This window comes from Corylus avellana, chromosome ca9 (genome assembly GCF_901000735.1).
Source record: "Corylus avellana chromosome ca9, CavTom2PMs-1.0".
Taxonomy (NCBI): domain Eukaryota; kingdom Viridiplantae; phylum Streptophyta; class Magnoliopsida; order Fagales; family Betulaceae; genus Corylus; species Corylus avellana.
In genome coordinates, this window is record NC_081549.1 from 19,921,534 (window position 1) to 19,949,371 (window position 27,838).

The following is a 27,838-nucleotide window of genomic DNA, read 5'->3' on the forward strand; positions in this document are numbered from 1 at the left end:
AACTAAATTAAAGATGAAACCCTATACTAAAATGAAATCGGTTACACAGATAGCACGGTTAGAGGTTAACAGTTAGTAATGGTTAATAACCACTCGTTTGTACAATTCTACCTCTACATGTTATTTGAGATCTTTGGGTAAATTTCTTAATCAATGGGAAAAGTTAAGTATTATCTATGGACCAAACTCAGGACATAATTATTAAAAATTAACAAATTTAGCATTTAAAGAAAAAAAAAAAAAAAAAAAACACTAGTGTTCCAAGATTGGTCACCGATCTCAGGCTTGTATGGGGAAGTTCTACTCGCACTTGAAAGAATATGTCCGCTAGCTTATGATAATTAAAAATGGATTGGGAGGTGTACGAAGGAGAACAAAAAAGCATGACCAATCAAGAGATAAGAAAACACTTAGATAGCTGTGGTGAAATGTATTTCTAACAAATTTCATGAGAAAGTTCATGAAAGAAAAATAAAATAAAAAAAGGGAATCCTTTCCGATCAAGATCCACTACAATTAAAAGGTCCCAATTTCATAAGAATTAATTTGGATAATTTAAGAGAAAAAGCTATGTGGTTCAGTATTTGCTGGTGGGTCTCATAACTCCTCTCTACTAAGCTACCAATTTTTTTGTGAAATTCAAATAACGTAATTAGAGAAGATCTTAATCCAAATATCCTTTCACTAGCAAAAAGAAAAAAACTTGATCTCTACAAGAATTTTCTTCTCTATCTTGTATCCATTTATTATTATTATTTTTTAATTTTACTATTGTGAATGGAAGTTAATTTATGCTGCATCGATTATCTTTCTTTCTTTCTTTCTTTTTTTTTTTTTTTTTCAGTGCTCAGAAAAAGAAAAAAATAAAAAATAAAAAATCATCCATATCCAGTTGACAGGAAGTAATTAAGGCGAAAGCTTCAGCCTAAATCGTGAAATAACAGCACCTTTAAATTAAAAATCAATTCATTTATAAAGTAATGGTAAATACAATTATACAATAAAAGAATCAAGAGAATTTTATAAACAGTAAATACAACAGTAGGAAAGACTCGCAGTACATATATTTTTATAATCTGCCCGTAATGGTGGTTAATTACTTAATTATCTCACTCAAGCCCAAAACAAACAGAGGGAAAGCTACCTATACCCAAAACATCTTCATGTCGACGGCGACCACCTAGACTCCTCCCCCTCCCCCCCCTCCACCACCTCCACCGCAGCCACCGCCGCCACCACCACCACCACCAAAATCTCCTCCGCCACCACCACTAATACCTCCTCCTCCACCACCATCCCAACCTCCACCTCCTCCACCACCGTCCCAACCTCCACCTCCTCCAAAATCTCCTCCAGTTTCAATATCGCCCCCACCACCACCACCATCATCATCACCACCGCCTATGCCTTCTCCACCTCCTCCAAAACCGCCAGCACCATTCTTTCCACCAGCACCTCCGACCCTGCTACGTCCTCCACAGAAGAGATTCAAAAGAACAATTACAACGACTACTGATGCAAAAACAACAAAGGGAACAATTATAATGGCGTTATTCATCTTCCTCTCCGTATGTTTTATACAAGACAATGAAATAAGTTCTTCACAGCTTTCCTTTTATAGTAAAGGAATTGCCTGACTTTTAAACGAAATTTTATTGAAAACTTCAAACATTCTCCGCGTTGAAATATTTGACCTACGGTGCATGCAACAGATCAGGATGCTGCTCAGAAGCTTAGGGTTGCTTGAAGCATGGAAAAACCTTGTTTCCGTTGAATTTTTCAGAGTTCATTTCAAGAGGCCAACAGGTTTTTCTTTGTTGACATGTGAGAAAATATAAAAATTGAGGGTTGAAGTCGTACACGGTCTGTTTTGGAAATACTCACCATTAATATTAATAAAAAAAAATTGAGGGTATGCAATTCCCATCCGGACGAAATTACAAATACGCGCGATATGCTGCTGCTCTTCCTTAACAGAATGCTCATCATTAATGCTTTAAAAAAAATATCAGAAGTACTCGGTGTAATATGAAGCCATTCTTATTTCTTGTCTACAACCAGTCAACCACCAAAGTCAAGGCCACCTCATGTAGCTAGCCCATCATTTTCTTTTCGCGTCCATTTTCTCTTCTCTCTTTCATATTATTCCACCATATATTTCTACAGAAACTTAAGCCTAATTAACATGGTTGGGCACAGAAAAAATTTCTTGCTTGTACGTACGTTCCCCCTTGTTATAGACAGTAACGTAATATAATAAAATAGTATTTAAAACAAAAAATAAAGAGTTATGCGGTGCCAGTACGTGGTAGAGTATTATTTAGAATCGATCAGGCAATAATATTAATTGGTTTTTTTTTTTTAATATATATATATATATCGGTTTGAGTTTTGCTTATTCAACAAAAAAATAAAAGAAAAGAGGGAAAAATAATTAATCTTACGGACTCCACACATAAACATATGGATGATGTCAAAACCATCCGCTGACAAACGAAACAATGAACAACAATTGAAATTGTCACATTTTGCTTCTTACTCTCTACACGATACTTATCAATTGAAAGTGTAGTGTTTGTTCTAACAGTACTAATATCTTAACAATAAAATATAGATTGATTCATCCATATATATAGTTAAAACCCTATATGATCAATTGATCATCATCCAAATTAATTCTGCGTGCCCCTTATTAATTTATGAAGCATGCACCTCTATTTCTCGATCTCTCACATAAATGGTCATTGAAATCAAATAAAATTCAAATTGAGAACGTAATAAGACTATCATTTGATTGAAGATTAACGCAGATATATACATCATGAGTCATGACTAAAAAAAAACAAAAAAATCCATGGAATGCATAAGTTGTTGTAAGTTTCTGCTTTACAATGTAATTGGTGTAACATGAATCGAAATGCTTGATGCTTGTCTGCAACCACCAAAGTCACCACCACCTCAACCTCCGCCACCGCCGCCGCCGCCGCCACAACCTCCTCCTCCCCCGCACCCAGCACCACCACAACCTCCACCACCACCACCACCGTCACTAACAAATGTTGCCGAATCAGCTGTCGCTGAAATAGCTGTAGCTGCTAGCACAGCAGCACCATAATTGGTCATAACAACCATGTCACCGTCTCTTGAGCCGGCTGCCATACCATCAGCAGCCCCACCTTGAGATGCTTGGGTGCTTGAACGATTACCTCTTCTATGGATAGCAGCCATTGGAGGTTTTCCTTTCTTCTTACGCCCTCGGTTGCAAAGACAGCCCATTACTTGAAAGAGTAGATCGACCAAACAGGCACAATTCTCTCTATGCCTCTCCTTATATAATATTGTTTGTGCTTCAAATTCGTGTAATTTCCGTGATACAAGGTAAGATCCACATGAAAAGATGCATCAATATCCGGGGGAATTAATTTTAAATAATGAATCCTACGAGGTTCTTACTGGATAAACCGATAAAATGCCTTGAGTATTTATTCTTCTTATTTGGTCAAACTAGAGTATGCTTGACACGTAAGAACAGTGATTGATCATATCAATTGACTTTTCAGATTTCCGAATTTATGTTTCTTTGGTCAACACGATATGTATGATACGTGCAATACGACTATTGAACCTGTCCAAATAAATAAGATCAGACCTACCGACACCATATTAATAATCCGGAAATAATATATGCCTGTCTTGCAATTATGTAGTTCGTTGGCTTTCTTAAATCTTTCTTAGCTTTTCTAGTTGCAATATTATATTTGGCAATTGAAAAAAATAAAATAAATACAAGAACGGTTCATCTCATGTAACGAAGGCCCATGCGACATTCCAATTGGATTAAAGCCCAAATACATGCTTTTTATTCATGACTCCCCAATATTAGCCACCTTCAACTTTGTTTTGATAACATTTTTTCTTCACCATTTTTGTTTTCTTTTACTTTTAGTAGAATAGCTTTTCATAAAAATAAAAAAAACACTATATCCAATTAAGGAGCATGATTTTATAGGAGTTGAAAATCCTTTTTCTCAAGGAGGAATTGATTAGAAAAATTAAAGAACTCTCTAATTAATGCTCTATCACATATATTTTTCATACAGATAGAATAAAATTGAAACTAAGAGTATAATGTATCATTATTGATACTAAAGCATGCCTATATATATATCGCCATCAACAGCAGATGATGGATAAGTGTGTATATATATAAACATCATGCATGCAAGAATTAAGCCAAATAAAGGAAGAAAAGAATATATGAATCAAAAATTTGTGTCGAAGCATTGAGATCATCAAACTCCAGGAAGGTCAACATCACAGCTGCAACTGGCGGTGGCGCTACCTATACTGCCTTGTTGGTGGCGAGGTTTGGTGCTGAGGCAGCAGCAAATGAGACCCAGAAACAACATGAAGCCCCATGCTGAGGCTAAGGCTTGTGCCCACTTCAAGTAATGCTCCATATCTTCCCACTTGTGAACCCTTTTTCGTCTTAATTAATTAATTCGGAAACAAGTTTATTTATGGTCATGATCACAAGGCTAAGAGACCGAGGAACAAATGGTATCTTTTCTTTAGAGAGAAAGAGAATATTGATCATGGCATCAGCTGGCTGGAGAGAGCTTTGAGAGAAATAAAGCTGTGCTGGACCTGATGGTGCACATGGGATGAGCTTGAAAGAGGCCAAAACAACATGGGGCCAGTCTGGGAATTTACCAGATACACTACTACTCGGAAGTGTCCAACTGTACGTGGTGATGTTCATCTTTTTAAAGCCATACAAAGAGTATTTAAAAACTAATTATATTGTATATCCTTAGACATTAAGTAATTAGCTAGGATGGTACTTCAAATGGTCAAATTGCGCCCCCTATATCACACAGAAACCTAATTAACCGATTAATAGCACGTTATTAGTTAGGTTATTTCTTAGGCTCCGTTTACTTCGACGTAAAATGATTTCCAGAAAATATTTTCCGTATTTTACGGTGTTTACTACGCCGTAAAATGGTGGTCAAACCGAAATCATTTTCGGTTTGACCAAAAAACCTTTACATTTCTAGGGAAAATGGTTTACACTTTTTAAATTTGTAAACCATTTTCCCTGCCTAATCAAAAAAAATCCCGACACTCTCCTGATTACAAAAAAAAAAACCAAACACCCCTCCCGACTCCTCACCTTCGCGCACTCTCCTTCACCTTCACCTTCACCTTCTCCTTCACGCATAGCTGCTGATTCTCCTTCACCTGCACCGCTCATCTCTCTCTCGGCCGAGCTTCACTCTTCAAGCCCGACGCAGGTACTCTCATCTTTCTCTTTCTTTGTTGAACCATATGTATGGAGTGATTCAAATCTACGAATTTCTCTTGGTAATTTTCGTTTGATTTTGGTTTCTTTCTCTGTTGGACAACTGGAAATCATGGAGCGATTTTGATTTTGGTTTCTTTCCCTATTAATGTATCAGATTTGCGATTTAGGTTTTGGGTCTAGGGTGTGGATTTTGGAAAATGAGAACTTCTATGATCTTTGTTGTTATGGGTTGTTTTTGATTGTTGATTCTTGGAAGTTCTGATTTTGAGATGAACCTCAACCGAATGGGTTTTTATTTCCTTCTGATTTTCTGTGGCTCTTGGCTTGATTCTCGTGTACAGGAAATTTAGATCCTCTGTTCTCTTTCCCCTCAAGGCCTACTTTTCTTCTTGTTGTTGTTTCGAGTTATGCTTTGTTTGGCTGCCGAGAAAAGACTCGGATTCCGGTCTTTTATGGTCTTTTCGGTATACGAGCTTGTGAAATGAATGATTTTTCTTTTTCCTTGGCCTTCCCGGAAACCAGAGAGAGAGTGTTAGAATTGATTAACTAGAATATGTATCTAGAATATGTACTTTTAACTAGAAAATTGCATGCCCAAATAACAGCAGTACAGAGAAGAATCTGGATTGACCCATAATAACAGCAGTACTGTTGTATCTTTGATGTGTCTAACAACCGAACTACAAGTAAATTCTTTTGTCTCAATTTTCCCATATTCTGCTATTCTCTTTATATTTTCGTAGTTACGCAATAGTTACCCCCATGGATTAAAGGCTTTGACTTCCTGGGGTTTGAGATGTTTTGGTGAAATGGGTATCGAAACTTGAATGAGTTTCTGATGAAACAAACCCAATAAAAAATATGATCTTTTTGTAATGTAATTGAATTCCATTTCAAGTACGTACCCACTGTGGCAAAAGAAATTATGAAACTTGTGGGTGGGAGAAAAAGAGAGAAAGGTGTGATTTTGTGGTTTTCATTCACTTTTGTCGATTTTGTTGTCTCTGCCTCCCTATTAACGGAGGGGAAATGTGTTGATATCAAAAACCAACACATTTCTGGCATAGTAAAAAGAGATAAGAGAATCTACCTGGGCATAGTAGTGCATCCGGGATATATATATATATATATATATATATATATATATATATATATATATATATATATGAGGGAGTGAAGCCTTCCACTAGGCTGGTATGTACGAGTGAGGTAATTTTGATGGAAACGAGATCTGTGTTGTTTGTGGGTTGCACTTTTTCTGTTTGATGAATTGCTTGAGGGAATGTAAGTTAAGCATCAGATAGAGGTAGAGTGGTAAGGCAGAATATTTTGGATTGTTTTAAGTTAATTCCATAGACATTTCCCATTATTCCTTCATTCCCCTTGATGCAAATGGATTGTTGGAAAGAGGTTGTCTTTTTCTATTACAATTGTTGATAAGGGGATCGACCAAGGTATACTGTTGGGACTGCCACCAATTGTGGTTAGTGTCTTGGCAGCTACTTGTATTAGCAGGAAATTTCCTTGTTTTTACATCAGTATAGTCGGTGTATGGCATATCAAAGTGTTTGAGGATTGAATTTGTCAGGGAGGATTGATAATTGGCACACACCAGGAAATTGGATTTCGTTGACATTACTTTTTGTCATGTTATCCTTGGATGAATCGGAAACAATGCATATATGATTTATTGCTTATTGCTTATTTTTATGTTGTTTGTATCAGGAAGTGATGAAGGTGGAAGGGTACGATGAGTTTATGCTTGCAACTGCATTCGACCATTTGAATGGAGATGAGAAGCTTGCAAGAAGATTTCTAGTAAAGAATGCTAAACTTAGAAAGTTTTGGTTTGACAACTTCTTCAAAAACCATGGAAATTAGAATTTGTGTATTATCGATATGTAGTAAGATACTAATGAACTTGGATGGTAGTTCTTTGGCCAAAATATTGTAATATTTATGGTTGAATTTTAGAATTCATGGTTTTTTTTTTTTTTTTTTTTTTTTTTTTTTAACGTACTTGCCCTTTCATATATATCAATCTTCCTAGATGTGGAATATTCGTAATATTGATGTATGGACATTTTTAGATACAGTACTTTCAAAATACTTTTTCTATTTTTTTTTTTTCTGAAAAAATAGAAAATCAAAAAATATTCTCAGATAGGTTGATTGTTTTTGTCGAATTTTAACAATCAAACATAAATTATTTTATATTAATATTTTTATATTTTGAATAAAAATTATATTTATAGGTTAGTATAAAATATTTAAAAATAAAATAAAAAAATTGATTTTCAGTACAGTTGAATAGCTAATATAAAAATTAATAGTTTTTTATATTAATAGTTTTTTAAAAAATATTTTTAAAAATTAAAAAAATTAAAATTTGTTTTTGAAAATATTTTTAAAAAAAATTGATTTTCCGTGCGCGAAGTAAACACAGTAAAATGTTTTCGGTGGAAAATATTTTCAGGAAAAATGACTTCCCTGAAAATATTTTTCGACAGAAACCATTTTACGTCGAAGTAAACGGAGCCTAAGGCTCCGTTTACTTCGACGTAAAATGATTTTCAGAAAATATTTTCCACATTTTACGGTGTTTACTACGCCGTAAAATGGTGGTCAAACCGAAATCATTTTCGGTTTGACCAAAAAACCTTTACATTTCTAGGGAAAATGGTTTACACTTTTTAAATTCGTAAACCATTTTCCCTGCCCAATCAAAAAAAATCCCGACACTCTCCTGATTACAAAAAAAAAAACCAAACACCCCTCCCGACTCCTCACCTTCGCGCACTCTCCTTCACCTTCACCTTCACCTTCTCCTTCGCGCACAGCTGCTGATTCTCCTTCACCTGCACCGCTCATCTCTCTCTCGGCCGAGCTTCACTCTTCAAGCCCAACGCAGATACTCTCATCTTTCTCTTTCTTTTGCTGATTTTGAGATGAACCTCAACCGAATGGGTTTTTATTTCCTTCTGATTTTCTGTGGCTCTTGGCTCTTGGCTTGATTCTCGTGTACAGGAAATTTTTAGATCCTCTGTTCTCTTTCCCCTCAAGGCCTACTTTTCTTCTTGTTGTTGTTTCGAGTTATGCTTTGTTTGGCTGCCGAGAAAAGACTCGGATTCCGGTCTTTTATGGTCTTTTCGGTATACGAGCTTGTGAAATGAATGATTTTTCTTTTTCCTTGGCCTTCCCGGAAACCAGAGAGAGAGTGTTAGAATTGATTAACTAGAATATGTATCTAGAATATGTACTTTTAACTAGAAAATTGCATGCCCAAATAACAGCAGTACAGAGAAGAATCTGGATTGACCCATAATAACAGCAGTACTGTTGTATGAGAAATAACAGCTTGATCTGTAAATAACAGCTAGAATATGATGAATTTGTTTTTATTCATTTGTTATTTTGTGTAGAAATATTTCTACAAATGGGCCACATAACCTTGCTGCATCTGCCTAGGGATATCTTTTCTAGCATGATATTTGGAATATTTCGAAGTTTACCCTTTTATTACTCTAGGAAGAGATGAGATCAGTAACTGGGAATTCACTGGAATTGAATCTTTTATTCTATGCCAGAGTGAGGTAATTTTGATGGAAACGAGATCTGTGTTGTTTGTGGGTTGCACTTTTTCTGTTTGATGAATTGCTTGAGGGAATGTAAGTTAAGCATCAGATAGAGGTAGAGTGGTAAGGCAGAATATTTTGGATTGTTTTAAGTTAATTCCATAGACATTTCTCATTATTCCTTCATTCCCCTTGATGCAAATGGATTGTTGGAAAGAGGTTGTCTTTTTCTATTACAATTGTTGATAAGGGGATCGACCAAGGTATACTGTTGGGACTGCCACCAACTGTGGTTAGTGTCTTGGCAGACTTGTATTAGCAGGAAATTTCCTGGCATATCAAAGTGTATGGCATATCAAAGTGTTTTTACATCAGTATAGTCGGTGTATGGCATATCAAAGTGTTTGAGGATTGAATTTGTCAGGGAGGATTGATAATTGGCACACACCAGGAAATTGGATTTCATTGACATTACTTTTTGTCATGTTATCCTTGGATGAATTGGAAACAATGCATATATGATTTATTGCTTATTGTTTATTTTTATGTTGTAAACAGTAAATACAACAATAGGAAAGACTCACAGTACATATATTTTTATAATCTGCCCGTAATGGTGGTTAATTACTTAATTATCTCACTCAAGCCCAAAACAAACAGAGGAAAAGCTACCTATACCCAAAACATCTTCATGTCGACAGCCACCACCTAGTCTCCTCCCCCTCCTCCCCCTCCACCACCTCAACCGCAGCCACCGCCTTGCATACCACATACCACCGCCACCCCGCCGCCACCACCACCACCACCACCACTAATACCTCCTCCTCCACCTCCTCCACCAACATCCCAACCTCCAAGTCCTCCAAAATCTCCTCCAGTTTCAATATCGCCCCCACCACTACCGCCTATGCGTTCTCCGCCTCCACCACCGCCTATGCGTTTTCCGCCTCCACCACCGCCTATGCGTTCTCCGCCTCCTCCAAAACCGCCAGCACCATTCTTTCCACCAGCACCTCCGACCCTGCTACGTCCTTGACAGAAGAGAATCAAAAGAACAATTACAACGACTATGGATGCAAAAACAACAAAGGGAATGGCGTTATTCATCTTCCTCTCCGTATGTTTTATACAAGACAATGAAATAAGTTCTTCACAGCTTTCCTTTTATTATTCAGAGACGGAGGGAGGGGGGGACCAGGGTGGCCAATGGTCCCCCCCAAAATAAGGAAAAAAAAAATTATAAGTAAAAAAATTAATTAAAAAATTAAAAAAGTAAAATTAAAGTTTTAATTTTAGTTATTTAGCCCCCTCCAAAAAAAAAAAATTGGCCCTATTTTTAATTTTGTTGGCCCATACCCACTAAGTTTTTTTATTTTTGGCCCTTACTTTTAAATGTTCACTTTTTTTGGCCCTTACAGTAGTCTTTACTTCATAAAAAACAACCAAAATAATTTTTTTTCATAAAAAAATTTTAAAGAACCGAAAAAAAAATTTGGCTGGCCCCCGTCCATAAAATTTCCTGGCTCCGTCCCTACTTTTATAGAAAGGAATTGTCTGACTTTTAAACGAAATTTTATTGAAAACTTCAAACATTCTCCGCGTTGAAATATTTGACCAACGGTGCATGCAACAGATCAGGATGCTGCTCAGAAGCTTAGTTGCTTGAAGCATGGAAAAACCTTGTTTCCGTTGAATTTTTCAGAGTTCATTTCAAGAGGCCAACAGGTTTTTCTTTGTTGACATGTGAGAAAATATAAAAATTGAGGGTTGAAGTCGTACACGGTCTGTTTTGGAAATACTCACCATTAATATTAATAAAAAAAATTGAGGGTATGCAATTCCCATCCGGACGAAATTACAAATACGCGCGATATGCTGCTGCTCTTCCTTAACAGAATGCTCATCATTAATGCTTTAAAAAAAAAATCAGAAGTACTCGGTGTAATATGAAGCCATTCTTATTTCTTGTCTACAACCAGTCAACCACCAAAGTCAAGGCCACCTCATGTAGCTAGCCCATCATTTTCTTTTCGCGTCCATTTTCTCTTCTCTCTTTCATATTATTCCACCATATATTTCTACAGAAACTTAAGCCTAATTAACATGGTTGGGAACAGAAAAAATTTCTTGCTTGTACGTACGTACGTTCCTTCCCCCTTGTTATAGACAGTAACGTAATATAATAAAATAGTATTTAAAACAAAAAATAAAGAGTTATGCGGTGCCAGTGGTAGAGTATTATTTAGAATCGATCAGGCAATAATATTAATTGGTTTTTTTTTTTTTTTTTAATATATATATATATATATTTATCGGTTTGAGTTTTGCTTATTCAACAAAAAAATAAAAGAAAAGAGGGAAAAATAATTAATCTTACGGACTCCACACATAAACATATGGATGATGTCAAAACCATCCGCTGACAAACGAAACAATGAACAACAATTGAAATTGTCACATTTTGCTTCTTACTCTCTACACGATACTTATCAATTGAAAGTGTAGTGTTTGTTCTAACAGTAATATCTTAACAATAAAATATAGATTGATTCATCCATATATATATAGTTAAAACCCTATATGATCAATTGATCATCATCCAAATTAATTCTGCGTGCCCCTTATTTATGAAGCATGCACCTCTATTTCTCGATCTCTCACATAAATGGTCATTGAAATCAAATAAAATTCAAATTGAGAACGTAATAAGACTATCATTTGATTGAAGATTAACGCAGATATATACATCATGAGTTATGACTAAAAAAAAGAAAAATCCATGGAATGCATAAGTTCTTGTAAGTTTCAGCTTTACAAAGTAATTGGTGCAACATGAATCGATATGCTTGATGCTTGTCTGCAACCACCAGAGTCACCACCACCTCAACCTCCGCCACCGCCGCCGCCACAACTTCCTCCTCCCCCTCCCCCAGCACCACCACAACCTCCACCACCACCACCACCACCGTCACTAACAAATGTTGCCGAATCAGCTGTGGCTGAAATAGCTGTAGCGGCTAGCACAGCAGCACCATAATTGGTCATAACAACCATGTCACCGTCTCTTGAGCCGGCTGCCATACCATCAGCAGCCCCAACTTGAGAAGCTTGGGTGCTCGAACGATTACCTCTTCTATGGATAGCAGCCGTTGGAGGTTTTCCTTTCTTCTTACGCCCTCGGTTGCAAAGACAGCCCATTACTTGAAAGAGTACATCGACCAAACAGGCACAATTCTCTCTATGCGTCTCCTTATATAATATTGTTTGTGCTTCAAATTCGTGTAATTTCCGTGATACAAGGTAAGACCCACATGAAAAGATGCATCAATATCCGGGGGAATTAATTTTAAATAATGAATCCTACGAGGTTCTTATTGGATAAACCGATAAAATGCCTTGAGTATTTATTCTTCTTATTTGGTCAAACTAGAGTATGCTTGACACGTAGAGAACAGTGATTGATCATATCAATTGACTTTTCATATTTCCGAATTTATGTTTCTTTGGTCAACACGATATGTATGATACGTGCAACACGACTATTGAACCTGTCCAAATAAATAAGATCAGCACCTATATACCGACACCATATTAAGATGGGTAATTTTTGGCACGGTGTTCAAATATTATTTTATTTTATTTTTTTTACTATTTGAATATTATTTTAATAATATTTTAACACAGACGTGTTTACTGTTCAAGCACACCAGTGTGCTAAAAATCACTACTCCCATATTAATAATCCGGAAATAATATATGCTTGTCTTGCAATTATGCAGTTCGTTGGCTTTCTTAAATCTTGCTTAGCTTTTCCAGTTGCAATATTATATTTGGCAATTGAAAAAAATAAAATAAAATAAATACAAGAACGGTTCGTCTCATGTAACGAGGGCCCATGCGATATTCCAATTGGATTAAAGCCCAAATACATGCTTTTTATTCATGATTCCCCAATATTAGCCACCTTCAACTTTGTTTTGATAACATTTTTTCTTCACCATTTTTGTTTTCTTTTACTTTTAGTAGAATAGCTTTTCATTAAAAAAAAAAACACTATATCCAATTAAGGAGCATGATTTTATAGGAGTTGAAAATCCTTTTTCTCAAGGAGGAATTAATTAGAAAAATTAAAGAACTCTCTAATTAATGCTCTATCACATAAATTTTTCATACAGATAGAATAAAATTGAAACTAAGAGTATAATGTATCATTATTGATACTAAAGCATGCCTATATATATATATATATATCGCTATCAACAGCAGATGGTGGATAAGTGTGTATATATATAAACATCATGCATGCAAGAATTAAGCCAAATAAAGGAAGAAAAGAATATATGAATCCAAAATTTGTGTCGAAGCATTGAGAATTTGAGATCATCAAACTCCAGGAAGGCCAACATCACAGCTGCAACTGGCGGTGGCGCTACCTATACTGCCTTGTTGGTGGCGAGGTTTGGTGCTGAGGCAGCAGCAAATGAGACCCAGAAACAACATGAAGCCCCATGCTGAGGCTAAAGCTTGTGCCCACTTCAAGTAATGCTCCATATCTTCCCACTTGTGAACCCTTTTTCGTCTTAATTAATTAATTCGGAAACAAGTTTATTTATGGTCATGATCACAAGGCTAAGAGACCGAGGAACAAATGGTATCTTTTCTTTAGAGAGAAAGAGAATATTGATCATGGCATCAGCTGGCTGGAGAGAGCTTTGAGAGAAATAAAGCTGTGCTGGACCTGATGGTGCACATGGGATGAGCTTGAAAGAGGCCAAAACAACATGGGGCCAGCCTGGGAATTTACCAGATACACTACTACGTACTCGGAAGTGTCCAACTGTACGTGGTGATGTTCATCTTTTTAAAGCCATACAAAGAGTATTTAAGAACTAATTATATTGTATATCCTTAGACATTAAGTAATTAGGTCGGTACTTCAAATGGTCAAATTGCGCCCCCTATATCACACAGAAACCTAATTAACCGATTAATAGCATGTTATTAGTTAGGTTATTTCTTAATTTCTATGAAAATAGTTCAAAATTTAGTAAATTAGAGAAAAAAAAAAAATTCTGGAAATATGGTTGTAAGAACATGTTAAGAACATTTCAAAAATGTATTTTGATCCAATTCTCATTAGTCAAATGGTCCAAATTAACGCTAAAGTTAATGAGCTTTTTAAATTAAGAAGAGAATAGTCAAATAGCCAGTCTAGTATTATTTTTGGGGCCAAGTCATAGGAGATTAGTAGGGCTATATTGGTCCAATTTGGCATTTCTCTGGACAGACCCAAAAGAATTAAAAAATTTCCGAAAATAAATTTAATTTTTGTGACAGTTTTCATTTAAAAAAAAAAACATAAATAAGATTCCTTCGAAATAATAAAATAATAAAAATAAGAATAAGTGGAGATTTTTGAACAAAAATCATAATTTCGGGCAAAGAAACAAGACGTTAAAATGTATATATAATATTATCTAATCCATTCAGCCCTTTGATCGCTATTGGGTTTGAGCCTGGGGTACCTAATCAGGCGATCATCCTCTTTGGTCATCAGCCCATAGCCTATATCTTGGAAACATGTTTATTTTTTTTCACACTTTCTCACCTAATTTATAAAACCACACGTTAAATTATTTAAGATGAAGTTGAAGCGCGTGTTTCACCTGCTTATTTGATATGAAATTGGTTTCAAAATACATGAAACAGACCTTTGTTGTTGCTGTCTGTTTTCTTTTTCGCCTACCAACTCATTTCTCGGTTTTTAATACGTGAAAAGACATTTGTTTTGAAGAACTTTCCTAAAATAGAAAGAAAGATATGTGCGTGAGGGTTCACTAGGTTCACTGCTGTGTCATGTGTGCTTTGGACAGAGGCTGGTGGGAGATGTCGTTGTCTCTGGTTGCGTGTACCCACCAATGGAGCTTTGAATTGCGTGTATTCTTGTTTGGAAAATTGACTTCCTTTGCTCGGTTGTAATTAAATTCGTAATTTTTTTTGTGGTTACAAACCAGAAAAAGGGTGTCACTTCAGATAATTCAAATATAGGAATCGAGGATGCATGTAGGTGAGCCCACACCACTATGACAGTGAAACTCCAATTAATTAATCAAAGATGAGATTGCATCCTCGGTTCCACTTTGTTTTTAAGTATTTACCATTATGTGAAAGTGTATTTTGTTTGTGTCTTTATTCTTTCTGATCTCTTTGTATTATTATTATTATTTTTTAAATAATGAATTTATTTGCTTGAAAAAGAAAATGTCTTTGGTGTTCATGACATCCCAAAAAAAAAAAAAAAATACTTCAGTTTTTTTTCCTGCTTTACGAGGTAGAGGCCGGGATTGAATGGCCAATCTAAATTGTAAGGATGATTGCAGTGCCTCGAAACGGCGGATGGAAATCAACTTAATCAAATGTAATAATTAAAGTGCCTGTATTGTATGTAATATAGATAATTTAAGCAAACAGAGTGGGATTTTTTTGATAATAGTCAATGATTATATATATACACACGTGCCAACGTAGATTTTTTTTTTCTCTTGAATATATATATTTATTATTTATTATGTTCTCTTTTTAACCATATATATAAGATGGTCAATTATTGACCATCCGTTGATTATCTTTGTTTTTCTAATTAATCCAATGCTTTCAAAAGTCTTTTTCCTTTCTTTATATATATATATATGAAGAAAACTCGAGCGAGCCATTTTTAACAACGAATGATTTAAATTGGATTGAATTTAAAATATTGGTGTGTATACATATCGCATTACAAATATGATCGATGTTGAGTTAAGTAGGCAGTGCAGTTGATCAAATCCAAACAACCTCGTACATGAGCAGAAAATAAGAATAATTAATAGATAATTAATAATTATACCCATGCCTTGACCTTTGTGTATCGGCGCAAGAAATTGTAGAATCAGCAAATTAGAATAAAAAAAGATATTAATTTACGTACATGTCCCACATCTGATATATTAATTATTTCTAGTACTTCCACAGAAATTAACAACAAATGAACATGGGCGTAAGCTGTGTCGAATGGCGAAGTAGTAATCGAAACGGCTGTAGATTTGGCAGCGTCGTCCCCCACATAAGGTCCGCAGAGATCAGCATGCATGTGTTAGCTAGTGGACAGGTCCATGTATTTTAAGTCTCATGTTTTGAAGTTTTTTGATTTAGGGTTTAGGAGTTTCTACTTTCTATTCTGTTGTTGCCTTTCCCAGCGTAGAATGACAATCCTACGTATAAATAACGCAAACAAATAATTGTCTTCAGTTTTAACTTGGTCCCATCCCATGTGATTGTGTACGGAACTTTATTTTTTATATTGGGCTTAATTATTTGGGTATGACCTTTTGCACCCTTGGATCCTTATCTCGTTTTCAATCTTTTATGCATAGAAAGGCACGTAAGAAGCTTCTTCCTAAAATGGAATGTACTTACTTGGTATCAGGAATCCACTTACTTGGTGGCCAGAAGCCTGAGATGGGTATGTTTAACTTTGGCTTTTCCATTGCGCCCAACCATCCCTAGATTCCCTTTACAAAAGGAACACTCACGCGTGCATACCCATTCTTTTAATGTCTGTGCAGTGTGCACCTAGACAGACTGTCCCCACGGTGTCGTTTTTGGATGTTATCAGATCCACGATGATAATTATTGACCATATTAAACACTGAAAATTCAAAACTTTGGTTGCTGGCCTGCATAGTAAATATTCTGAAAACATAATAAAAGAATGTTCATTAACTACTCGATCCACCAATATTTTTCTTTAATTATGTAACAAATATAACAATTACAAGATCGAATATGATGATTACATAAAAATTAAAAAATAAAATAAAAAAGAAGAAGAAGATTGCATGCATCGCCATCAAACTTTCAGTTGGAATAGTCTGTAGCAATGAACATGATATGGTAGTACTCCTATTTCTCATCTAATTTCGATCAGTGTACGTTTATTTGCCATCTAGATAAACGTTTTGGTACTGGAGCTTAAAATTTATTCAAACGAAAGAAATTGAATTGGCTTTAAAGCCGGTACACAAATAAATGTATTATGAGTTGAATTAATTACTTAAGAGAAATCAAAGCCAGTGCTACCACTAAATCCTCAAGTACCTTCGGCAGCAGCATTCATGAAAACAACAACGCCATATATCTTTTAGGCCACTAGCTAGTGGGTTTAACACCTGGATAATAAGCTTATTTATAAGCATGTACGTGTATTTGCGCGATAGGCTGTGACGGAGATGGGGTGGCCCCTGTACGTAGGCCATGCACCCAAACACAAGGAAAAAAAATAATATAAGGTATATATATATATATATATATATATATATATATATGTTTTCCTATTGACCCATACCCATTATAATTTTTGGTCCTTAGCCCTTACTCATACCAAACTTTGTTTCTGTCCCTGCACCAAATGTGAGGCTAGGATTGAAAAGTTTGACCAATTTAATTAATTTGGTCGAATTAGGATTTACCTAAATATTCTTATACCCATATATCGACACGAGACATAATGTCTAGTAATTTTTTACATAACCTGAAAACATTATATGAAGAATTTAATATAAAATTAAAAGATTATGGTTGAAGGGTTTGAACCGTTTAATTAAATGAGTCGAATTATATTTGATCTATATATTCTTATACTCATACCTTAACATGCACAATCCAAACCTGACACATAAACACGAATTGCCACTGGCTGACGGACACATATATATATTGTTTCTTTTTACGCCGTCGAATGCAAAGACAGCCCATATCTAGAAATGCATGTTACTGTTTCTTCGATTATAACGAAATTAATTATGTCCACACACCAATGATTATACATGTACATGTACATGTTCCTCTATGGCTCTTCTTGCATGTATACGTTGCTGATTCTTTTGATTTTCTGGGAAATATTGTCGTCTTGTTAAAATGAAACGTCTTGGAAGTTCAAAAGAATGGGCAAATGTCCATTCAATATCCAATATATATATATATACACACACGGATGGGATCGAGTACGTGCTCCTTTTGACCTTTATGTATAATTTTAAATATTAAATTACAATTTGAAAGATTAAATTGTGATTTTGCAAGATACTTAATTAAATGCGTTGTTAAAAATTTATTTTTTAAATCTCACATTTTAAAATTATTATGTTTTGATTGCACTTTCTAAAATTACAAACTCAAACCGACCTGAATTATTTCTAAAGAAACTCACAGTTTGTTACGATCGATATGAAGAAATTCATAATACCATATGAAATTAAATATAAAGAGGAATATAAAGAGAAATTGAGACAAGATATTTTATGGGTGGGTCAATAATAAACACATGCGTCCACCACTTTGTTACATCTATTGCTTAATTAATAATAAATTATAATACAAATAGTTCCTATTTATAAATCAGATTTGAACACAATCATGTATGAGATAATCACGTACAATGAAATATTAAAATCAATTACTATCATATTTGAATTGATATTAGTGGGATCGTAGTGTAGTTTATATAACATTACTCTAAAAAATCAACCAAAACTAATGGTGTGTATAGTAGGCGCAGATTTCATGAATTAACCTCATAAACATTATGCATGCAATAATTAAGTCAAATAAAGGAAGAAAAGAAAAAATATATATATGAATCCAAAATTTGTGTGGATCGAAGCAAGAGTACTGAAGCATTAATCATCAAACTCCAGGAAGGACAGCAGTACTACAACTGCACTGGCGGTGGCGCTACCTATCTGAGACCCAGAAACAACATGAAGCCCCATGCTGAGGCTAAAGCTTGTGCCCACTTCAAGTATTAATGCTAGCTCCATATATATCTTCCCACTTGTTAGCCTTTTTTCGTCTTAATTAATTAAGTCAGAAACAAGTTTATTTATGGTCATGATCACATGGCCAAGAGACCGAGGAACAAATGGTATCTTTTCTATAGAGAGAAAGGGAATGATCATGGCATCAGCTGGAGAGAGCTTTGAGAGAAATAAAGTTGTGCTGGACCTGCTGGTGCACATGGGATGAGCTTGAAAGAGGCCAAAACAACATGGCGCCAGCCAGCTGGGAATTTACCAGATACAATACTACTCAGAAGTGTCCAACTGTGGTGATGTTCATCTTTTTAAAGCAATACAATTAAGAGTATTTACAAACTAATATTGTATATCCTTAATTAGACATTAAGTAATTAGCTAGGTCGGTACTTAAAGTGGTCAAGTTGCGCCCCCTATATCACACAGAAACCCAACCGATTAATAACATGTTATTAGTTAGGTTAATTCCTAATTTCTTTAAAAAATAGATCAAAATTTAGTAAATTAGAGAAAAACAAAATTAGTCTCTGGAAATATGGTCGTAAGAACATGTTAAGAACATTTCAAAAATGTATTTTGATCCAATTCTTATTAGACAAATGGTCCAAATTAACGTTAAAGTTAATGAGCTTTTAAATTAAGAAGAGAATAGTCAAAGAGCTAGTTATATATATATATATATATATATATATATATAATGATGTTTTCCCTTAATGCATATAAATATATAGCCCCACGCTAAGTATTTGTAATTTGTATATCCTTAAGATCGAGAAGGAACCCTTGTTGGCTCACCATCAAAAAGACAAAGAAATTCGTGCTCAAGCTGGCTTTTGTGGCAATCATTTTGCTCATTGCAACTGTTAACTAACTCGCACTCCTCACAATCTCATTTTACTTGCAAATTTAACACTCGAATATGGATTTCGTGCCATGAAAAAATTACAGTATAGGGGAAGTAGTTTTTTTTTTTAAGTATTCATATTTAATTTAAATTTTTTTTATGAAAAAAAAAAAAAAAAATTCTAGACCTTTAAAAAACTATAGGATAGGTTGGTTTCTACTGCACCTAATTGAAAAAAAAAAAAAAAAAAAAAAAAAAAAAAAGAAAAAAGAAAGAAAGTAGGATTGTGAGTTTGAAATTTATTAACAATTAAAATAATTTATGCAGGTTTACTACCGGCTAGGAGCTGAGGCAAGAATGCCAATAACAGTACCCGCCAGTTGCAGAAATAATGATGACTGTGAAGGCAAACGTAATGAATATTGTGTTTATTGTCATTATGAAAGCCATCAGTGCAGTTGCGCGCACCGCCAAACAATTTTTACAAAAGGATCCCCATGAAGGTTTTGGGCTCATTTTTCACTTGGCTAATAGACCCATTGTAGGTCTCAAAATATTAATAATAAATTCATTATAACAATTATGTATTAGCAAGCTAGGTTAATAAAAGCTCTATGAATCATACAATAAACTATATAATTGAGAGAGAGAGAGACCACTTAATTTACTTGCCCTAAAGAAGTAGTGTTGATTCTCTCTCATTATTTTCTTTGAATGTCGTGTGTGAATTATTGGTGGCTTTACCCTCTTCTTTTGCCTCTTGCCTTTTCATTTCTGGAATTATATTTCACTCAAATGCTTTTCATTTCTTGTTTCATGTTTCTACCGATTGGTGTGTGAATTATTGGTGGCATTTCTTTTAATGTTGGGTCTCCGGTCCATAGAAAAAGTTCAAATCTCTCAATTATACCCCCACATGCTTACCTGACTTAACTTCCCCTCTTAGCTTGTATACAAATGACAATCTAAAACGCTTGCATGCCACCGTAAAGAAAAGCAAAGTGGACCCATTTCATTGCATATTGGCCAATTTTGTTTAGATCCCAACCACTGAAGCCTCACCACGTATATGCTTCCAATTTGCTTGTCTAATTATCAATGGGGTGGTTGTTTGAATAAGGTTTGTAAACTTTTTACTTAAAAAAAAAAATGATAATTACATACATTGAGACATATATATGAACACAAATTGCTTCAATCTTTCACACACCCACTTTAGGATATATAGCAACCATTATGGGATTTTCCACCGTATCACAATTAGGTGGGTATTATCAATATCTATAACACACTCCAGAAAATATGAAATAGCTCAATTTTTTTAATTTTTTAATTTTTTTTTTTTTGTAACGCACATTGTTGATTAGCAGTAAGCTAATCATTAGCTGCTAAAAACCATGCAGCTTTGAAATTTTTTAATGATAAAAGAAAACATGTATAATTAAGTATAAATAACTACTTTTTTCCAATATATATATATATATATATATATATATATATATAAGATTGACCGAGCCATTTGAACTTTTATATGCCTAATTTTTTCTGATTTTTACTTCACTCACCTCTCTCTCTCTCTCTCTCTCTATGCCCATGGTGTGCATAAGATTAGACCTTTGTCCGATGTTCAAGAAAGGGACAGCAAGAATCCACTTGCTGTGACAGCGAGAATCCACTATTGTTGATATAATAACTTCCATACGCAATGTTGACATGAATAGAAAAGGAACTGTTCGAATATCATCTACTAACATCACCGTAAACCTTGTTAAAATACTGTTAAGAGAAGGTTTTGTTGAAAACGTGAGGAAACATCAAGAAAGCAACAAATATTTGTTGGTTTTAACCCTACCACATAGAAGGAATAGGAAAGGGCCCTATAAAATTGCTTTAAATTTAAAATAGTTTATTATTAAATCAAAATTTAATAATAATTCATCACAAATTTAAAAATAATTTTAAAAGTCATAATTACTTTTGATGATAAGAGGCATATGCATTATCCAAAAACCAATATAAATACTTTCTTTATTTCAAAGACCCCAAATAAAGTAGTGCATATCCAATTAATTGTTTATAATATTTAATTATTTTTCAATGATAGATGATTATTTTGGAGTTATTTTTTTCTTAGTAATTAATTTACTTCCCCAATAAAGATAAAATTATATTTAAATTATTTTCAAATTTACTGCAATCTCTACCGTATGAGGTGTGTTGACCCAAAAAAACAAAAAATAAATAAAAATAATAATAAAATAAAAATAAAAATAATGAAAGAAAAAGAAAAGTGGGTATTGAGACACCAGAGAAGAGAGAGAGAGAGAGAGAGTGAGAGTTTGAGACAAAAAAAAAAAGAAAGAGAGGGAGAGTGAGAGAGAAAGAGAGAAAGAGACATTTTGCTTAACATGGAGGGTTTGGTCTACGAGGTTCGCCCATTTCCTCACCTTCCGCCTGCTCTTCTGTCTGCCGAACCAAAGATGCATTCAAAGAAACGATAAGACGTCACTCACTCTCTCTCTTTCTCAGTGAAGGTTTTGCTTGACTCTTTGCGCTCAAAGGCAATCTGGTTGGACTGCTTGAGATTAAAGTACTTAACTTTCTTGCGCATCCTCTTTACTCTTCTCTAAAACACTCTTCTTTGCAACTCGCTTTCCCCTTCTATTCCAGATTTTTTTTTTTTTCCTTTGAGTTCTCTTCCTTTTCTTTGGTTTGCTGTTTACTTGGGGTCAGAATAGGGGATAATGGTGGAAATGACAGTTCATTCTTTCTCTGAGGTCACCTCACCGGACTTCTCATAGTATATCAATCAGTCCCATTTTTCCGACGACAGTTACTATATGATTGCTGAGTGCTTTTATTGATTTTTTTTCTTCTTCTATTTTTGTTTTCCCTGAGCATTTTTCTATTTTTGTCTTTGTGTTTAGGTGCTCTAGTATTCTAGCGACGTCTTGAGTTGATGAGAAGAAAGTTTAATTACTGAAAAAAAGGTACGTTAATCATATTAGTTTTAATGTTAGAAAGAAAAGTATTTTTCAATTGATAAAAAGTGGTATTATTGTTGTGATATGATAGATTGTGGTTGGATCATGGTTGCTTGGGTTTTTGTGACTTTGTTCATTTTCTATTATTGATTAATTCAGGTTTTCATTTTGATAATTTTTTTTTTTCCTTTATAGAGTTTTAAATTATATCTATGGGAGCAAATATTTAATATGTTGAATTTATAAGGATTAAAATTTATGAATTTTTAAATTTATTTGATATAAGGCTTTATGGTGTTAATTAAAAAAATATGGTTCAAAATGATCTTATAAATACTTCTCATTTTTCAAAGCCAATGAGTTAATTAATTGAGTGAAGAAAAGAAAATTTGTTATATGATAATCTTTAAAAAACTTTTTAAATAAATTATATATAATAAGAAAAAACCACCGGGTATAAGCTAGTATATATAAAATGAGAGTTTCTAAGATGCAAGCATATCATTACGACAAGTGGCGATGAATTATTGAGACAAGTACTGTCTCTCTTTAGTAACATGGTAATGGGTTTAAGTTGGTTGTTATTGTGAAACGTTGTGCTTCTATTTATTTTCTCAACAATCTCTTAACACTCTAAACAATAAATAAATGTTTCTTGAGGTTGTCAAGGTTTATAGTTATAGAGAGAGTTTTTATAGAAACCAAAGGGCTCAGAGGCTCAAACTTAACTTGCAACTATAAGACAGAGTTCAGAAGCATTGTAGACTTGTAGTGGGTTTGTCTCAATTTTGAATATATTTATTTTTTGGAAGCCTTTTTTCTTGAAACTGGGGTCTGATTATTTATTTCCTTCTGAGATTGATATATTTGTATATGAGAACCATTCTTGTTGTTTTATTATTATTTGTCTTTGAAACATGTTTATAGCTGGGATTATCTATCTGAAAATATTTGAACTTATATATATATATATATATGTTTGTAGAATCAATATATTAACTTATTGGTCTTGAATCCTACATTTCCTCTCCCTGCAATCTTCTTTTCAAGCACATACATTCTCTATTTCTTACTAACTTGAATCTTTTTTTTTCAAGCACGGAGATATAGATGGAGAGGGTGACAAGAAGATCAGTTTCTTTGTTCGTATGGAGTGTGATTGTTGTATCCGCAGGTATGTTTCTCTCACTAATTCATCTCACATGCATTTGATTTTCAAGTCACTTAAATTATACCATTTTCCTCCTCACCCCCCACAATCTACGTACACTGCGTTGATTACAGCTTTTCGCCCTTCAAAGAGTACTACTGTGTCAGCGGCAGTGTCGACAACCATCACCATAGCAAGTAGGAATGTGGATGATGGGGGCAACACCTCCAATATTGCCGTAGAAGAAGGTACGTACGCCCTATAATTATTTACTTCACTTTTTTGATTTTTTGTTTTTTTTAGCAAATTTATTGGCCAAAGATTAATATAACTGAAAGGTTGAATAAACATGTCTCGTTATTTAAAAGAATTTGTTTCTTTGCAGTTGACGAAATGATGTACATCAAGTCTTCCTTCCAATATTCCAAAGAAATTCTGAAGACCTGGATACCCAAATCCGATCCATGTGATTTTGCATGGGTTGCTTGTTTAGGCGGTTCAGTGAGTAGCATGTTAGTACCGGTCCATCGTACCTGTTTTTGTGGGGAAATGACTTCTTTTTTATTAACAGCTGAGTTGTGATTGTGGTGCAGAAGCATAATAGATCAAAACTTGGCTGGAACTCTCTCACCACACTTGGACAACTTAACAAATCTAGAATTTTTGTTAGTACATTTCTTTTTGAAAACCTTTATTTGGATTTGTTAATATTCTATTCTGTAAGCCTCTTCAGGAGAACTAGAGAGACAATGAAAGACTAATAATATTTTGTTTTGCAGGATCCTCAGAAATGTTGGTATATCCGGATCAATTCCCTCTGGGATCTGGAGGCTCCAGAAACTTGTGATGCTTGATCTTTCACATAATTTTCTTGTTGGTCAAGTCCCCAGTAATCTGTCATACTTGCCAAACCTTCGGTCTCTGTAAGTAATATATATATATATATATGTGTGTGTGTGTTCTTTTTGCTGTGCTTTTCTCCTTTTATGCATGATTCACTAGCATATAATTAATCCACGTCATTCGCGGGTATATTTTTTAATTATGATTTAAATTCAAATATTTTTTCAATGAAACATCTTGAGAAATTAATATATATATATATATATATATATATATATGAATAATAATATTGGAAAAAAAAATGGAAAAGAGATGATGGTGCATGTAAGATGAAAATAGCAATCAATTAATTAGATTTTTTAAAACAACGTACATTTAGACTTTCAAGTTACAACTTTAGCTGCTTAGAAAAAAAAAAAAAAAAAAAAAAAAAAAAAAAGTTACAACTTTAGCAATTTAAATATAAACAAAATATTGAACATCAAACGGCACCAAACACTATTTTGTCAATATAATTGTACATCACACTTAAATAAACATAGAAGCTGGTGTTGAAGGAAGAAAAAAAATCAATAAATGGAATGATAGTTTATAATTTACATATATAACATGATCAATCTAATGAACAACTAATATATAAAAACAACCAAGGGGAAGAAGTTTCTTTGTTGGCCTTTCAACTCAAACAACCGCAACTTTCTTTTTGCTGTAGAGAACAACACAGGGTAAAAAGAAAGTGCATAAAGCTTCTAATTAATGCGTTACATTCTGTACTTTTCACATATTGAAACCTTAGCTAGCCAAATACTCTCCTGTAATTTTTTTTCTTATTCAATTAAAAAAAAAAAAGAAAAAAGAAAACAACTTTAACCAAATAAGCCGCCGCCAATTAATTCGTTGATCGAATTGGATGCCAAAAAAAATATAACAAAACAAAAATCCAAGATCCAACATGTTATGGTGTGTCTAGGGATTATAATATATTCAAATAAATATATAATATTTGAATTGTGATTATTAAGACATTAATAATATTTGAGTGATACCTATTGTATTTAAATACAAAATAACAATTTTTTTCTTCTTCTTATGAATACAAAATAAAACAAAATCTTTCGCTCAATATTTAATGCAATCAAATAAATTATTTCACGTCATGTTCAATACTTAATTTTCTAAACAACAATTCACATGTTGCAATTCTAGGCTATTCTAAGAGGGATTATATATATATATATATATATATATATGATTTCTCTCAATGAAAACATAATTTGTTTATTGTTCTTAATGCCAAATAACAAAAACTATTTATCTTTATAGTTTAATATAGTCATCCACAATCTGACCTACTAAGCATCTATATATCTATTTTTACGTCATCTTTCTTGCGATATCTTTGTAGGTCAAAACCTTTGTTTAATATATGCCATATCATTTGGCTAAAAAGAATTGATACCTGTTATACAAACAAGATTAAAACTAACTGCTTCTTCAGTACTTTGAATTTTATTTCTGAATATTGATAAGGTTTTTTCTTCTCTCTTTTTTTTCTAGTGATTTATCCAATAATAATTTGACTGGTCCCATGCCCAAGGTACATCCGAGTCCGAGACCACACATGTAAGCCTCACTCTCGATCATTCCTTTTCTTCGTTTAATTCTTTGTTCAATATTTATTTATTATTTCATTTTTGATGCAGTGTTCCGATCGGCCCACCAAGTAACCAAGGTTTTGCCTATTCCCAGTTTCTTTTACTCATTGGCTTAATATATGTTTAATTTTAAATGTACTTTTTTTTCTTTTATAATTTCTTGCGATTAACTGATCAGCCTCTTGTTGTTTATGCATATAAAGTCTCTCCACCTCCCAGAGGCAACAGTATAAAAACTGCACTTGCAGTTGTAATAGCTGTTGTTTGTCTTGCGATACCTTGCTGAGCCCACTCTTTCATGCATGGAAAAGCTACAAACAATTAAGTAGACAGAATTAGTTTTCACTTTTCATGATCTTAAGAAACTGAAATCCTTGAAATCATGGGATTAAATGTTTTGCCTTTTTTGTAGTATTCATATATAAATCCAGATCTCTGTAATACGATATTAGCTGCATGGTTTCATACTTAATTAATGTTCCTATTAACATTTATTTTTGCCTAGTTGCTATTAATTATTAAATGTCCTCCATATCTCTCTGTTAACATACTTTTTTTAAAAAAAATTTAATTTGTCTTTTTTTTTTTTCCCATAATTTGTCCTCTATATCTCTGTTAACATCAAAATTGACGTTTTCCTAACTTTATTTATTTATTTATTTATTTTAGATTTGATTTTTTAATTAAATTATTAAAAAAAATATTATTTTAATGCGATGTAGTAAAAGTACTTACGTGGCACTAATGGACGACATAATTTCAAAGGAAAAACCAACGCAATATGATCTATTGCTAATTTTTCCTGGCAAGACTGCACTTTTCGACCCGAGCCAAAATTTTCCAAATATGTTTCAAACCCCAAGTTTTACATAGAAAATAATTTTAAAAGGTGATCACCGATTTTTGCAAATTCCAACAAGTTCTGTGGATCGAATATCACTTATAAGATGCTTAAGCTAAAGGTGTAAGAACACTCACAATGGAAGAGTCAAATAATATTTTTATCTGAAATCATTCGATTAACAAAAAAAAAAGAAAAAATTGCAAAATAGATATTTTAATGAATTAGCCCAAAAAAAAAAAATTGCTACATGTAGTGGCACTATTCAAATAGCCATTTTATTTTCAATGAAAACTTATTCTGCAGCTTTCCTAATAAAGCTAGAATCTGACTTTGATCGGCAAGAACAATATTCTCGGATCCCTATGCCCCTTATTCTCCCACAACCGGTTCTATTCACACATTTTCTTTCTAAGTGGGCTGAACGAAACAACCAGGTCTTCTAGTAATAGCCCACCGTCTCATTTTCAAATGGGCCCACACCCTTAAATTGAACCAACCCAGCCCCAAATTAACCCAACACAACCTTCCCCTCTTAACCCACAAAAAATACCAAGGATTTTCTTAAAATAATGACAATTAATTATGGTTTTCTGCCAAATAGAATAATGTTATTGACATACTATAGTAACTATACCATAATCTCACATTCTTTTTTTTTTTTTTCCTAAGCTAATAAGGGAAAAGGTTACAAAGGGGTCTTCCTTACTCTTTATTCTAACGGAAAGATAATAGGAGACCAATCTAGAATGCTTCCTAACACTAAGTTGGAAGCGGTCTATCGAGT

General features: G+C 33.8%; 1 protein-coding gene and 3 long non-coding RNA genes across 7 annotated transcripts in view; 3 read left to right on the top strand and 1 right to left on the bottom strand.

The window, feature by feature from the left end:
* The window catches only part of LOC132162442 (glycine-rich protein 23-like), a 5,966-nt gene extending 2,690 nt beyond the window's left edge, over window positions 1–3,276 (bottom strand). The window contains exons 1-2 of the mRNA XM_059572682.1: window positions 2,964–3,276; window positions 1,213–1,512 (exon numbers count right to left, since the gene is read on the bottom strand). Of these exons, the coding sequence (XP_059428665.1) occupies window positions 1,213–1,512; window positions 2,964–3,276 (613 nt within the window). The remainder of the gene's footprint in view (window positions 1–1,212; window positions 1,513–2,963) is intronic.
* A 1,951-nt stretch (window positions 3,277–5,227) lies between these two features.
* Window positions 5,228–7,286, top strand: LOC132162579 (uncharacterized). The gene is made up of 2 exons (XR_009438230.1): window positions 5,228–5,297; window positions 7,034–7,286. It is a non-coding gene; the product is annotated as an uncharacterized LOC132162579 (long non-coding RNA).
* A 14,651-nt stretch (window positions 7,287–21,937) lies between these two features.
* On the top strand, window positions 21,938–24,232 carry LOC132162156 (uncharacterized). 4 transcript variants are annotated; one of them, XR_009438207.1, is made up of 5 exons: window positions 21,938–22,168; window positions 22,506–22,568; window positions 23,660–23,736; window positions 23,847–23,960; window positions 24,098–24,232. It is a non-coding gene; the product is annotated as an uncharacterized LOC132162156 (long non-coding RNA). The 4 variants fall into 4 exon arrangements; XR_009438208.1 differs by lacking the exon at window positions 21,938–22,168 and adding an exon at window positions 22,178–22,410; XR_009438209.1 differs by lacking the exon at window positions 21,938–22,168 and adding an exon at window positions 22,178–22,378.
* A 36-nt stretch (window positions 24,233–24,268) lies between these two features.
* Window positions 24,269–26,706, top strand: LOC132162155 (uncharacterized). The gene is made up of 5 exons (XR_009438206.1): window positions 24,269–24,377; window positions 24,492–24,635; window positions 26,113–26,178; window positions 26,259–26,287; window positions 26,414–26,706. It is a non-coding gene; the product is annotated as an uncharacterized LOC132162155 (long non-coding RNA).
* The last annotated feature ends 1,132 nt before the right edge of the window (window positions 26,707–27,838 follow it).